The sequence below is a fragment of the Panthera uncia genome, chromosome D2 (assembly GCF_023721935.1).
Source record: "Panthera uncia isolate 11264 chromosome D2, Puncia_PCG_1.0, whole genome shotgun sequence".
NCBI lineage: Eukaryota > Metazoa > Chordata > Mammalia > Carnivora > Felidae > Panthera > Panthera uncia.
The window spans coordinates 28925643-28940780 of NC_064818.1; the positions used below are offsets into that span (position 1 = coordinate 28925643).

General features: G+C 40.7%; 1 protein-coding gene across 2 annotated transcripts in view; it reads left to right on the forward strand.

The window, feature by feature from the left end:
* Window positions 1-2861: 2861 nt before the first annotated feature.
* Window positions 2862-15138, forward strand: part of VPS26A (VPS26 retromer complex component A) — a 33638-nt gene continuing 21361 nt past the window's right edge. Inside the window, exons 1-2 of one of the 2 annotated variants that reach the window (XM_049645162.1) lie at window positions 2862-2965; window positions 9924-10073. In XM_049645162.1, the coding sequence (XP_049501119.1) occupies window positions 2963-2965; window positions 9924-10073 (153 nt within the window). In that variant the 5' untranslated portion in view covers window positions 2862-2962. Of the gene's footprint in view, window positions 2966-3078; window positions 3317-9923; window positions 10074-15138 lie in introns of those variants that run through there. The other variant, XM_049645161.1, reaches the window with a different exon arrangement.

Consider the following 15138-nt stretch of genomic DNA (forward strand, 5'->3'; position numbering starts at 1 on the left):
TGTGTCTGTGGATTTGACTAGATACTTCATATAAGTGGAATCATCCTGTATTTATCTTTTTGTGTACGGCCTATTTCACTTAGCATAGTGTCCTCAAGTTTCCTCTATGTTGTGGGGTGTGATAGGATTTCCTTCCTTTTCAAGACTGATTAATATTCCATTTATCTGTCTGTGAGCATCTGGGTTGCTTCTACCTCTTGGCTATTATGAATGAATATGAGTGCTCATATGTGCTATGAATATGTATGTGCAAATACCTCTTTGAGACCCTACTTTCAATTCTTTTGGATACATAGCCAGGAGTGGGATGGCCAGATTATGACAGTTCTATTCTCAATTTTTTAAAGAACCTCCATGCTGTTTTCCATAAGGGGCCTTGACATTTTGTAATTCCACCAGCAGTGCACAAAGTTCCAATTTCTCCACATCCTCACCCATACTTGTTATTATTATTTTTAATGGTAGCCACCCTTGGGGCGCCTGGGTGGCTCAGTTGGTTAAGCGTCTGACTTCAGCTCAGGTCATGATCTTACAGTCCGTGAGTTTGAGCCCCTCGTCGGGCTCTATGCTGACAGCTCAGACCGGGAGCCTGCTTTGGATTCTGTGTCTCCCTCTCTCTCTGCCCCTCCCCTGCTCATGCTCTGTCTCAAAAATAAATAAAAACATTAAAAAAAAAAAATAGTAGCCACCCTGGGGTGCCTTGGTGGCTCAGTCGGTTAAGGGCTGACTCTTGGTTTCAGCTCAGGTCATGATCTCACTGTGAGCTCAAGCCCTGAAGTGGGTTCCATACTGACAGTGTGAAGCCTGCTTGGGATTCTCTCTCTCTCTGCCCCTCCAGTGCACACACACTCTCCCCCTCTCTCTCTTTCTCTCTCAAAATAAATAAACTTAAAAAAAAAAGTAGCTGCCCTCATGGCTGTGAGATGCTATCTTGTAGTTTTAATTTGCATTTCTCTGATTAGTGCTGTTGAGCAACTTTTCATATGCTTATTGGGCATTTGTATATCGTCTTTGGAGAAATATTTGCTCAAGTCTTTTGCCCATTGTTTAATCGCGTTATTTGATTTTTTGTTATTGAGTTATAGTATTCTTCCTATAGTCTAATACTAAGAATATGTTTAGCTGTAGGAGTAATTTATATAGTCTTAATATCTTATCAGATATATGATTTGCAACTATTTTCTCCCATTCCATAGGTTTCCCTTCCACTCTGTTGTGTCCTTTGATGCATAAAAGCTTTTAAGTTTGATACAGTCCCATTTGTCTATCTTTGCTTTTGTTGCCAGTCCTATGCCTGTCATTTCTGTTGCTTTTGGTGTCATATTCAAGAAATCATTGCCAAGTCCAAAGATCTTCCCCTATGTTTTCTCCTACCAGCTTTATAGTTTTAAGTCTTAAGCCCATTTTGAGTGAATTTCTCTATACGGTGTAAAATAAGTGTCCAACTTTACTCTTGTAAGTGGAAATCCAGTTTTCCCAACACCATTTGTTGAAGAGACTGTCCTTTCCTCATTGAGTTGTCGTGGCATCCTTATTGAAGATAATTTAACCATCCCTGTGAGGACTTACTATATATATATTTAATTTTAGATAAGCTTTAAGTTCACAGAAAAGTAGAGTGCAAAGTATAGCTCTCATATACCCCCTGCTCCCCTCCACATGTTCATATGCTTTTACTTCCAGATGTGAACTTACATTGCTGATTTTTAAACTCTTCTTTTCAAATATATACATTTAAAGCTACAGACCTCCCTGTATATACTTCGTACCATAAATTCTGCTATGTTGTATGTTCATTTTCTTTTAGTTCAAACTATTTTTAAGTTTCCACTAACGTCTTCTTTGACATAGAGGCTTAGAATTATGTTGCTTAGTTTCCATATGTTTGTGGATTTTCTGACTATCTTTTTGATATTTCTAGTTGAATTTTTTTGTGGCTAGAGACCATACTCTAATTTTGTGCTTGCTTTACGGCCCTGCGGCACCAACTGGATTTTGTTTTACGATGGGATAACGATGGCGCGTTCAGATTATCATTCTTTTCCTGCTTTGGTCAGGTACAGAATACACCGTGGTGGTTCAACACTGCTTTTAAAAACTAAAACAGCCTCCCGTTCAACTGGAGGGCCTCTAGGCTACACCACAGCGTCAGGATGCGGTTAAAACCAGAGTAGTGGCTAGTAGCATCACCTGTTTTAGGAAGGCTTCCCCCACCTCACGCACTGGCTGGGCTGCAGGGCCTGGGGGAGGCGGGGCTAGATCGCAAGCTATCCGCGTACTTTACAAAGCAACGGATGTAGCACCCTCACGTTTTTTCTATTGGTCGGCTCTTCAGAGGCTACAAAGCTAACAAGTTTCTCAAAACCCAGAACCTCTCAGAAGGAGCGGGAGCTGGGCAGAGTTCCAGAAAGATGGAAAAATGCATAATCCCTGGATGAAGAGAGCACGTACCCTGCGAGGCCTAGGAAAGCAGGGCCTCGGGTAACAGCGCCCCTTCACCTCGGAGGGGCCCTAGTAACCCACCCAGGGAGATAAACCACCCCCCCGTCCTTTTCCAGTTACTCAAACTTCCACAGGGAAGAGGAACTGGGCGTGGCAAAGCCCGTCAGCCGACCGCCCCTCACGTGACGGAAGGGAGGGAGAGGAGGGCCTGTGGTGCCTGCGTCCGCCCAGGCCCCTCCCATTTACGTCATCTCAGTGGCCCCGCCTCCTCAGCCGTAGGGTGGAGCACGAGGCCCCGCCCCCAAACTGCCAGTCCTCGAGGGCCTGGCTGGCCAGTGGGGCGGGGCAAGAGGCCGGGAGGGGACCTGAGCAGGGGGAGAGGAGGAAAGGAAAGGAGGGGTCACGTGCGGCCAGCGGCTCCAGGTCACGTGACGGGCGCTGGGGCGGAGGGAATCTGGGCTGGGAGTTCTCCTGAGGGAAGCGGAGTGAAGTGGGGGGGGACGCGGCGGCGGCGCTGACAATGGTGAGTGCGCGGCGGCCCGCGCGCTCGCCTCCAGTCCTGGCCCTACAGCGCGCGGCGGGCCCGCCAACGGCGGGGCCGGGTATCCCGGGTGGGGCGCAGGGGAGCGGCAGGAGGGGGGCGGCGAGCAGGGCGGGGAACCGGGTTAGGCCTGTCTAGCCACCCCGGGAGCGGGGAAGGGCGGGCGGGGCCGCCTTTTCCCGGTCTCGCAGAGGCCCGAGCACCTGCGGGCGGCTGCGCGCTCTCCTGGCCATGTCGGAGCCTCTGCCCGCCTTCCTCGACCGGCTGTGGGGGCCCTGGCTGGGTACTCGGACCCCGCCTCTGCGGGGGCTCAGCGCCGCCTCCCCTTCCAAGGTAGCTAGTCCCTCCGCTCCTTCCGGACAGCCTAGCTTCCCTTCAGGTGGAGTGACCCGGGAGTCCCCCAGTTCCGGGCTGGGGGGGGGGTACTGGGTCACTCTCTTTCAGTGTCACGAGCTTGATAAACTCCGGGTTGTTGTTGTTGTTTTAATCTCTTTGTGGTCACATTCTGCCGTATCCTGACCCCAGTTCAGCCTTGATTTTGACACTTGTAGAATGGGAGAAAAAAAGGAAAGGACGTTGAAGTGGGATGATTTTAATTCAGACACTGGTTTTGTGCCCGCTAGTTTAAGCTTTGGCTCTCATTTCCTTCCCCAAGCCATTTTCTAGAAACTTAACGCTTCGGGATGTTGAAATGGCCTAGGGAACAGAGAAGGGAGGGAAATCGGAGTACTCCAACCGGTTCGTGGGAAGCACAAGGCGTTTAACTTTGTGTGCGTTGGCCGTCTCTAGATTGGATCTCATTTGGCTCACTTTGTGGTATTCGTTTGATTTTAACAAGTGTACGTTGAGTGCCTACTGTGTGCTCTCTTGATACTGTTAGCTTTACCAAAGCTCACTGGTTGAGTAAACTGAGAGTTTTGGCTGAAGCAGAAGCTAGGTTTATTTAAAAAAAATTAAAAATAAATTGTTTTGAATAAATACATCTTAAACTCAGAAATCGTGTTGATTTAATTAAAATCAGAAAAGTAAAAGACAGACCTATTCATTCTTAAACTGGGGGCCCTTTTTTTCATGCAACAAATAATTACTTAGGTTGGCCAGGGGCCACGAGCAAGACTGAAACAGGCCTTGCTCTCTTGTAGCTTACAGTCTAGAGGGAGGTAAACATCTGTTTGATCTGTTTGTACAAATTATTTATTTAACGTGGAAATTACAGTTGTGATAAATCTAAAAAGGAGACCTTGCCTAGTGAGGGAGTTAGGGAAGTCTTTTTTAATTGAATATAATTTGCCAAGAAGACATAAAAGGCCCTCCTATTTATTGCTTATTTTTAAAATTATTACTTTTAATAAGCTTTTGAATAGTTTAAGAGCAATTTATTTTCAAGTTACTCATCAAACATAAACTGAATTGTAAAGCTTTATAACACAAATGGACATAAATGTAACCTATGCAAGAAAATTTGCTGTTTCATTGCTTGTGTAAATTTTGAGAGCCTCCCTATCCACTCACCTTGAGTTGCATTTCTTTACATCCACTGGAGGTAGTGAAATTTCTTCAGTGAGGGCTAAAGAGTTTGTTGGCTTTTAACATATTCACATGTAATTTTGCTGGGTGGTAATGCCCAGTATGGGTTTATGAATTATATGGAAAATCTTAAGTTAACCTAAAGGTGATAGGAGGGTTAGGCCACAATTAGAAAACTGTAAAAACAATGCTGTAATCTTTTCATAGTCATATATATTGCAGGTTAGCTATTTAAAGGCTACCTAAGAGTTTTGACTTGTATATTATTGTCTAATATTGCTCCTGAAAATCTCATATTTTAAATGTTCACTTGAAGATATGAGTAATCTTTCAGTTTAATACATGTCTTCTGTAATTTCAGCAAAAGCCTATGTTGATGTATACTAACCTTCTTTACAATTTTCATTCACTTTCTACCTCCTAGTCTTCACCATCCTGTCAATTATGTATTTTGATTTGTTTACATAACAGGAAAATTATTAAAATTTGATGTGAATAATTAAAAAAGATTTTAATTTTATGACTTTTGTTTGAAATGACGGAAGATGCATATCTTGTAGTAAAAACTTCAAAAGCAAGACTTTGGGTAGACAAATCTTTTTTCTTTCAACTCCTTTTAGAAGGAAAACAAAGGGGCGCCTGGGTGGCTCTGTCGGTCTGGTCGCTTAAGCATCTGACTTTGGCTGGGGTCATGATCTCAAGGTTCATGGGTTTAAGCCCCCCTTGTTGGGCTCTGTATTGACAGCCTAGGGCCTGCATCGGATTGTGTCTCTCCCTCTCTTTCTCTCTGCCCTCCTTTCCACTTGCTTGCTCTCTCTCTCAAAAATACATAAGCAACAAAAAACAAAAAGAAGGAAAAGAGAAAAGCCAAACTTTTACCTCAGATGTCTTTTTCTCTCCGTTGTCTACTTGTTAATTGTAAGACCTTGACAGTTTTCTGGAGGCCTTTGATAAGACTAGTTTGTTTTTGATGTGTCCTAATGTGAAAAACTGGATGTTAACCTGGTGCTGAATTCTCATGGTGTTTGTTAACTTAATCTTGTTAAAATGTTACAGTTTATTAATCTATTATGCTTCTGTATGTATTATAACTGGGCTTTTAAAAAAAATCTAATCTGTCCCCATCTTAGTGTTTTGACAATTTATGTTGAAAAGTAAGCCTACTTTTTAAAGTTTTAGTTGTGAAATACTACAGGCATACAGAAAGTAATAAAGGATAACATAGCTTTCACATATTTTTAATGCGTAGAAATTTTTGATTTTTACCTATCATGTCAAAATAAGACTATTTAACTATATAATTATGTTATTAGTTAATTGTGAAGTTTTATAAGACTAGCAAGTGTGAGCGGGAGAGAGGCAAGAGAGAGGGAGAGAGAGAATCCCAAGCAGGCTCTGTGCTGTCAGTGTAGAACCCCCATGTGGGCTCGATCTCCTGAACTGCAAGATCATGACCTGAGCTGAAATGAAGAGTTGGTCGCCTAGCCTGACTGAGCCACCAAGGTGCCCCTCTTTTACACCACTTTAATTAGTGGCAATTTTGATTTTGATCTTTTAGTGTCAGCTTTCAAATCCTAAGTTCTCTGTGCATTAAGTATCCATATGTGGGAAAAGTTACCATAATATTTGCTTTTATTTGTAAAAGAATTTTTGTAGTTTTCGAATCTCATTTTTCCTGGAAGCAGCTCTGGGAAGTATTAAAGGGGAATGAAAAAATTGAATTTTATTTTCCTGCTTCTATTTTATATCTTAAATGAGGTTGTTGTCTTCTACCCTTTCATAATTGCTCCTCCCATAGCAGTTCCCACCTTCCCACCCTTCCCTGCCACCTTGGCTGCTCAGTAGTTTGCACATAGTTGATAATTAGTAAATATCAGCAGCCTGATTTTGAGCTGCTGTACATTGTCATATCTGTAGCCCTTAGGAGAACATAAACCATCTTGAGCAAGTTTTGAATTTAAAACTTGGGAGTGTGAAAGCTAACTAGGAAGGGACAGTGCACATGACCTATCACTGATGTTTTTCATTCTAAGTTCAGAATCATTTTCTGATTAAAATTAGTTTTCTGGTGAAAATTGACTTTGTTATTTGTAATGTTGCCAGGAAAGATTAAAACATTGCTGAAAGGAAAACATGCTGCTTGTGTTTTTGTAGTATGTCAAAAATACAAATCTGGCAATTTTTTGAGTTGATTTCTTGAAATTACGATATATTTATTTTTAAACTTGCCCATTTTTTTTTTTAAGTTTATTTATTTTGAGAGAGAGAGAGCACAACTCGGATGAAGGCAGAGAGAGAGAGGAGAAGGAGAATTCCAAGCAGGCTCTGCACAATCAGTGTTGAGCTGGATGCGGGGCTCAAACCCACAGACCGTGAGATCAGGACCTGAGTGGAAACCAAGAGTCAGACGTTTAACCGACTGAGCCACCCAGGCATCCCTGAAATCACAATCTTTTTGTTAATATAGGATTAATAAAACCCAGCAGGCTCAGAATTTAGGAAAACACTGTCTTCTTTGATCATGGTATCATCCTGTGACCTACTGAGTTTTAAGAGGATCATTAGCTTGCTTGCTGTTACTCTGCTACCTAAGGACAGAATTGAGATTTGATGCAAGTTCCTTGCTCTAGACTTATCTACTGCACCGATGCTAACTTTTGGGGGGAGGGCTAGTTTCATCAAATATTCCAGATTTAACTCCTTTCTTTTGTATCTATTTTTTATTATGAGGACAGCATGTGTTTTTAACTTTTTTATATTTAATTTTTTTAAGTTTTCTTTAATGTTTTTTTTGACAGAGAGAGAGAGAAGAGAGAGAGAGAGAGAGAGAGAGGGAGGGACAGAGAGAGAAGGAGATAGAGGGTCTGAAGCAGGCTTCACGCTGTCAGCCCAGAGCCCAGTGTGGGGCTTGAACTCAAACTGTGAGACCATGACCTGAGCCGAAGTCGGGCACTCAACCGACTGAGCCACCCAGGGTCCCCAGAACAGTATGTGTTTTATTCAATATTAATTTAACATTCAATATATATTTTAATGCTTTCTACTAAATTCCACATACTACCCATAGCTACTGTGTCTTTAGTGATGAGCAAAGGATAAAGTATCTGTCGTCAGGGAATTTACCGTTCAGTTAGGGATTCAGATATTGAATAAGCACACAGTATAATAAATGATGAAGTAAAAACTACATGGTGTTGTGAGGCCTAAATTTGGAGACTCTAGTTTCAATTAGGAAGGAAAGGAAGGCCTCTTTATGGAAATGAGTCAGACTGAGACTCAGAGGATGAATTAGTTAGGTTAAGGATACTTGGTCTAGGATGAGAAAGAAACTGGCAAATTTGATTAACTTGGATAATTTGAGGCTGGTGTGGTTGGAGGTAATGGGTAGAGCCAGTTACATGTAGGCCACGTTAGGGAATACGTGTGTGTGTGTGTGTGTGTGTGTGTGTGTAACAGTGAAGTACAGAAGAGTGCACAAATATACAGCTTGATGTATCTTCACAAAGTGAATGAACCTGTGTAGGAAGTGCTCTGATAAAAACAAACAGCATAGGGGGGTGCCTGGGTGGTTCAGTTGGTTGAGTGACCCACTTCAGCTCGGGTCATGATCTCATGGTCCGTGTGTTTGGGCCCCGCATCAGGCTCTGTTGACAGCTCAGAGCCTGGAGCCTGCTTCAGATTCTGTGTCTCCCTCTCTCTCTCTGCCCCTTCCCCACTCATGCGCTGTCTCTCTCAAAGAATAAATAAACATTAAAAAAAAATTTAAAAACACAACAGCATAACTAGCCCTCTAGAAGCTCCCTCTGTGCTCTCTTCTAGCCACTTCCTGATTTCTAATACTAGAGTGTATGTTACATGTTTTTGACTTTTTAATAAACGGAATAATATTGCATGTGTATTCTTTTTGTGTCTGACCTCTTTCAGTATTAGTGGGTATGTGTGTGTGTGTGAGTCATCTGTGTGTATAGTTGTGTCTCATTCCTTTGCCTATTTATGAATAGACTAAAATTTATGTACCCATTCTCTTGTTGATGGATATTTGAATTGTTTCCTATTTGGAGCTATTGTGAACAATGATGTTATTAACATTCTTACATTTACATTACATTTACATTTCCTGGTTCATGTGTAAGAGTTCTCTTCAGGGTAGATAACTAGGGGTGTAATTGCTGGGTCATGGGGTATGTATATCTTTAGCTTTACCAGATAATGCCACCTGTTTTCTAAAGTAGTTGTTCCCATTTGTACTCTCACCAGCCTGTTGAAGGATTTTAAACAGCATATGATCAGGTTTATGTTTTTGAGAGATTACTATGGTTGTGTAGGGCAGACTAAGAAAGGATGTAGGATGACAGGATAGGAGATGGTTCTTCATGTAAATTTTATTATTTATTTATATTTTAGAGTCAGAGGGGCAGAGGGAGAGGGGGAGAGAGTGAATCTTAAGCAGGCCGTGTCCCCAACACAGAGCCTGATGCGGGGCTCATCCCACAACCCTGAGATCATAACCTGAGCCGAAGTCGGATGCTTAACCGACTGAGCAATCGAGACACCCCAGCTTATACATTTTCTTCGGAAAAATTCACAGAAATTTAGTCAGTCTCCTCTACTAGAGCCAGTTTTATTTATTCCAAGGGCTTACACAATGTAACGCATCCTGTTCAGACCCATATCGCAGTGCATTTTATAGTAAGTATTACATAGTAATAATTCATTTGGATCTATACGCATAATTTGGATTTTATGAGTTCTGCTATATGAAAGATCCACGAATAAAGGGGACTTTTCAAACCATATATTAAGAATTAATTTTTAGGGGTGCCTAGGTGGTACAGTCTGTTTGTTGAGTGTCTGTCCCTTGATTTTTGCCCAGGTAATGATCTCACAGTTTGTGGGTTTGAACCCCACATTGGGCTCCACACTAACAACATGGAACCTTCTTGGGATTCTCTCTGCCCCTCCCCTGTGCACTCTCTCTCAAATCAATAAATAAAAAAAATTTTTTTTAGATTTCTGGTATATGTTAGTAATTATTTATAGCATTTACCTATGGCAATGATTGAAATTATAGCATGTTTAAATTTTAGTTTTCTTTTTGTCTTTTAAGAAATTGTGGCAAAAAACATATAAATTTGTCCTCTTAACATTTTAATGTACAGTACAATATTAGTTGTATGTGCATTGTTATACTAAATTTGTTTAGGTTTTTTGTTTTTTTTAGGATTTTATTTTTAAGTAATCTCTATACCCAATGTAGGGCCCAAGCTCACAACCCCGAGGTCAAGAGTTGCATGGTCTGACCCAGCTTGGGTGCTCCTAAATTTGTTTAGTTTTGGTCATAGGTAATTTTACTTGAATTACAAAATGTACTGTCTGACAACACATAATTATGGGCATTTTCCTTTTATTTCAGAGTTTTCTTGGAGGCTTTTTTGGACCCATTTGTGAGATCGATGTTGTCCTTAATGATGGGGAAACCAGGAAAATGGCCGAGATGAAAACTGAAGATGGCAAAGTAGAAAAACACTATCTTTTCTATGATGGAGAATCTGTTTCAGGAAAGGTAAATCTTGTGTTTGGGAGAACTATCTAGTTGTAGGATATTAGAATTAGTCATCAAAGTTGTCTGCGCTGTTTCTAAATTTGAATGATTTTGTTGGAGATGGAAGGTTTTTTTGGAAGGTCAGCTAAAATCCTTGATTCCATTAGAGCATTTATAGGAAAGATTTTTTTTTTTTAAAGTTTATTTATTTTGAGAGAGAGAGAGAGAATGGGGCAGGGGAGGGGTACATGAAGAGGGGGAAAGAATCCCAAGCAGGTTCCACACTATTAGCGCAGAGCCTGACTTGGGGCTCAAACTCACAAACTGGGAGATCATGACCTGAGCTGAAGTCAAGAGTCACTTGACTGACTGAGCCACCCAGGTTCCCCTACAAGAGAGATTCTTACTGGAAGGATTACAGGGACAGAGTCTAAAATTGTATGCAGAATTTTGTGTTTGTGACTATGCATGTTTCGCTTTAGCTTCTTCACTGGGGCTGTGATCCACTCAAAAGTTTGTTTCTCCTTTTACATTAAGTTGAGTTGTAGAGATTGGGGATAATTCTTTAGTATACCTTTCTAAAAATTTCTTTCTCATTCTTTGTAGCTTATCTCTCTACACTACTACTGTGGTGTCTGTTGATCTCATTTCTTGGTACCCTGTAGAGGATTTAATGTACATTTGGAATGTATCTATGCATAGTCAGATACGTTTATGATACCTTACGTAAGGTTTCACTTTTGCCCCTTTTCCTTATCAAGCAATGTAGAAGAATAATCTTTTTTTGTAGAAGAATAATCTTACACCTTAGCAAATATGATTGATACCCATTAATCATAACTTTTGTTTGTTTGTTTTTTGATTTTTTTTATTAGTTTTCTTTATTTTTGAGAGGCAGAGAGAGACAGAGTGCTTGTGGGGGAGGGGCAGAGAGAGAGGGAGACACAGAATCGGAAGCAGGCTCCAGGCTCTGAGTTGTCAGCAGTCAGCACAGAGCCCGATGCGGGACCCGAACTCAGGAACCGTGAGATCATGGCCTGAGCCAAAATAGGACGCTGAACCGACTGAGCCACCCAGGTGCCCCGTTTGTTTTTAAGTCTAGAAGGGAACATTTATTGTCTGGTTTAACATAATCTTATGTCATCTGGGCCAATTAGGAGTTCATGGCTGATGTTATAGGACAAATAAAGGAAGAGGACAAATTTAAGGAAATAAAGCTACTTCAGTGTGGTTTTTAAAAAACAGTAGGCCTTCAGATTATATTTTTGGAATTGCTAGAGATCATATGTAGACCTAATCAATAACTATAGACTACATTTTTAAAAATGATAAAACCTTTTGTAGATAAATGTTTTCTGTTGCTCAAAAGATACCGTATCTGGAATCTGATTATTTATTGACCTGAGATTTTTTTTTTCATTTTTAACCTTTTTATTGTAAAATAAAAGGTTAAATTTTTATTTAAAATATTTTTTTGTATTTTTATTGTAAAATAAATTTTTATTGTAAAATCTATTTTTATTGTAAAATAAAACACGTAGAGAAAAACCACAAAATAAATATAAGGCATGTTTTCTTGTAATTACCATTGATGTCAAGAAGGAGAACTTTGCCAGTAGTCCCTGTGTCTCATCTCAGTCAGTTATAGTCTCTTCTCAAAAGAAGCCAGCCACTATGCTTTCTATAATAATAAAATCCCTTGTGTTTCTTAATCGTTTCTTGTTCCTTTAAAAAGATTGATACCGCTTTTAAATCTCTTTCAGTCTCTGGTTCCCTCTTTATGACTATCTTTTCTTTAAACTCTGAAGAACTTGGGACACTTGAACTGCAGAGTTCTTTGTGATTGGATACTCATGACAGAGTTTTTGCCTTGTAAATTGGTAGCTGAATTTAGAGACTTGATGAGACACAAGTTAAATTCCATTGGCAAGAGTATATGTGGGTAGTGTTTTTGTTGTTGTTGTTTTTATCAGAGGGGTACATGATATTTGCTTTTTGTATCTATTTTGCAAATGTTGTAACTGCTGTTAATATTGATTCCTGACATACCTTTAGAACACGTTATTAAATAGATGATTTATGAGTATTTTGAAAAGATAGCTTAAAAGAGAAGAAAACAAGCATTGATTATCTGTGACCCAGCATGTTCACTAAGAACAAGTCTAGGTTTTCTGAAATATCTGAATATAATAAAAAAGATTGTTGGATTAGAGGTGGGAGATCTAGCCATGACTTTACCAATCTTGGTAGATAATTCGGGGCAGTCATTTAACCTTATGGATTTCACCTTAAAATTAGGGAGGTTGGACTGAATAATTGGTTTCCAAACTTGGCTTTGCATTGTAGGGACTCTGCATAAAAATCCTGCATATATTAGATCTAGTTTTGAAGTTCTAAGAGGTCTGATATCCCATCCAAAGCAAGAATAAATTCTTTTTATGGTATTCCTGACATGTGAATTTCTGTCTGCATACTTTTTTTTTTTCCAGAACTTTTTTTTAAGAATTGTTTTTTAAGCGGTTTTAGGTTTACAGAAAAATTGAGAGGGAAGTACAGTTATTTCCTGTATACCTCCTGCCCTTATACGTGTATAGCCTCTCATTATCAACATCACTCACCAGAGTGGCATAGTCTTTACCAAGGACAAGCCTACATTGACACATCATAATCACCCAAAGTCCATAGTTTACCTGAGGGTTCAGTCTTTTAGTGTTGCTGTTGTGTGAGTTTGGACAAATGTATAATGACATATATCCATCATTATAATATCATACAGCATAGTTTCATTGCCTGAAAAATACTTTCTTTGTACTACCTGCTCATCTCCCCTGTCCTCCCCCGCCGATTGTTCTGCCAGTTCGTCTTCCCTGTCCTGCCCCCTAAACCATTGACCTTTTTATTGTTTCCATAGTTCTGCTTTTTGTAGAACGTCATGTAGTTGGAATCATACAGTATCTAGCCTTTTCAGATTGGCTTCTCTAACTTTGTAATACGCAAGGTTCCTTTATGTCTTTTCACAGGCTCATTTCTCTTCAGTGCCAAATAATATTCCATTGTCTGGATGTATCACAGTCTTTTCTTTTTAAAGTTTGTGGGTTTTTTTGGGGGGTGGGGGCACCTGGGTGGCTCAGTTGGTTAGGCATCTGACTTAGGCTCAGGTCATGATCTCGAAGCCTATGAATTTGAGCCCTGTGTTGGGCTCTGTGCTGACGGCTCAGAGTCGAGCCTGCTTCAGATTCTGTGTCTCCGTCTCTCTCTGACCCTCCCCTGCTTGCTCGCTCTCTTTCTCTCATTTAAAAAAAAATTTTTTTCTAAAGTTTTTTTTTTTAACTTATTTATTTTGAGAGGAGGAGAGAGACAGAGAGAAAGAGTGGGTGGGCAAGCAGGAGGGGGGCAGAGAAAGAGGGGGAGAGAGAATCCCAAGCAGGCTCTGTGCTGTGTGGGGCCCAAATTCACAAACCGTGAGATCGTGACCTGAGCTGAAATCAAGAGTCAGATGCCTGATTGTGCCACCCAGACGCCCCAGATGTGCCACAGTTTATTTATCCACTCACCTACTGAAGCACATTTTGGTCGCTTCCAAGTTTTGGCAATTTATGAGTTTATTTATCCACTCACCTACTGAAGCACATTTTGGTCGCTTCCAAGTTTTGGCAATTTATGAGTGAGGCTGCTACAAACATCTTTGTGCAAGTTTTGTATAGGTATAAGTTTTAAGCCCATTTGGATGAATACCTAGAAGTGTGCTTGTTGGATTGTGTGGTAAGCCTATCTTTAGCTCTGTAAGAAGCTGCTAAACTGTCTTTCATTGTAGTGCTACCATTTTGCATTCCTTCAGCAACGTGTGAGAGCGCCTGTTGCTCCACATCTTTGTCAGCATTTGGTGTTGTCAGCTTTCTGGATTTGGTCCATTTTATTTATTTTATTATTATTTAAAAAAAATTTTTTTTTAACATTTATTTTTGAGAAACAGAGTGAGACAAAGCGTGAGCGGGGGAGGGGCAGAGAGAGAAGGAGAGACAGAATCGGAAGCAGGCTCTGAGCAAGCGGTCAGCACAGAGCTTGATGCGGGGCTCGAACTCACAAACTGTGAGATCATGACCTGAGCCGAAGTCGGATGCTCAACCGACTGAGCCACCCAGGCGCCCCTGGATTTGGTCCATTTTAATAGGTGTGTAGTGGTAATGGGATGTTGAATATCTTTTTTATGTTTATTTGCCAAGTGTGTATCTTCTTTGGTGAGGCTCCTGTTCACATGATCTGCCTAATTTTTAATTGGCAGATTTTTAAATTGTTTGTTTTCTTCTTGTTGAGTTTTAAGAGATCTTTTTATGTTCTGGATAACAGTCCTTTACCAGATGTGTCTCCTGCAGATATTTTTTCTCATTCTATGGCTTGTCTTCTCATAGTCTCATTCCCTTGATTGTTACATGGTATTAATTTTGATTTCCCTGATGTTCAGTGAAGTTGAACTACTTTTCATAGATGTATTGGCCATTTGGTATCTTTTATGAAGTGTCTATTCACGTTTTTTGGGGAGTGGGGAGAGCTCATTTCTCTACTCAGTTGACTTTTTTCTTATTGATGTATAATATTGGAGAGACAGTGCATGAGAGTGGGGGAGGAGCGGGGGGGGGGGTGGTGGGGTGGGGCGGAGGTGGACAGAGGATCTGAAGCGGGCTCCGTGCTGACAGCAGCCAACCAAAACTATTGAGATCATGATGTGGCCAAAGTTGGCCGCTCAATTGACTGAGCTACCCAGGCGCCCCCTTGTGGCTGTCTTTTGATGAATAGCTCTTAATTTTAATACATTACAAATGTTCCGTTTCCTTATTATTATTTTTTTAAGTTTATTTATTTTGAGAGTGCACGAGCCGGGGAGAGGCAGAGAGAGAGAGAGAGAGAGAGAGAAAGAGAGAATCGCAAGCAGGCTCTGCACTATCAGTGCAGAGCCCGACATGGGGCTTGATCTCGCAAACCGTGAGATAATGACCTGTGTCAAAATCAAGAGTCTTAATGACTGAGCCAATCCAGGTGCCCCAGTTTCCTTTTTGTTAGTATGTTTTGTATCCTATTTAAGGAATCT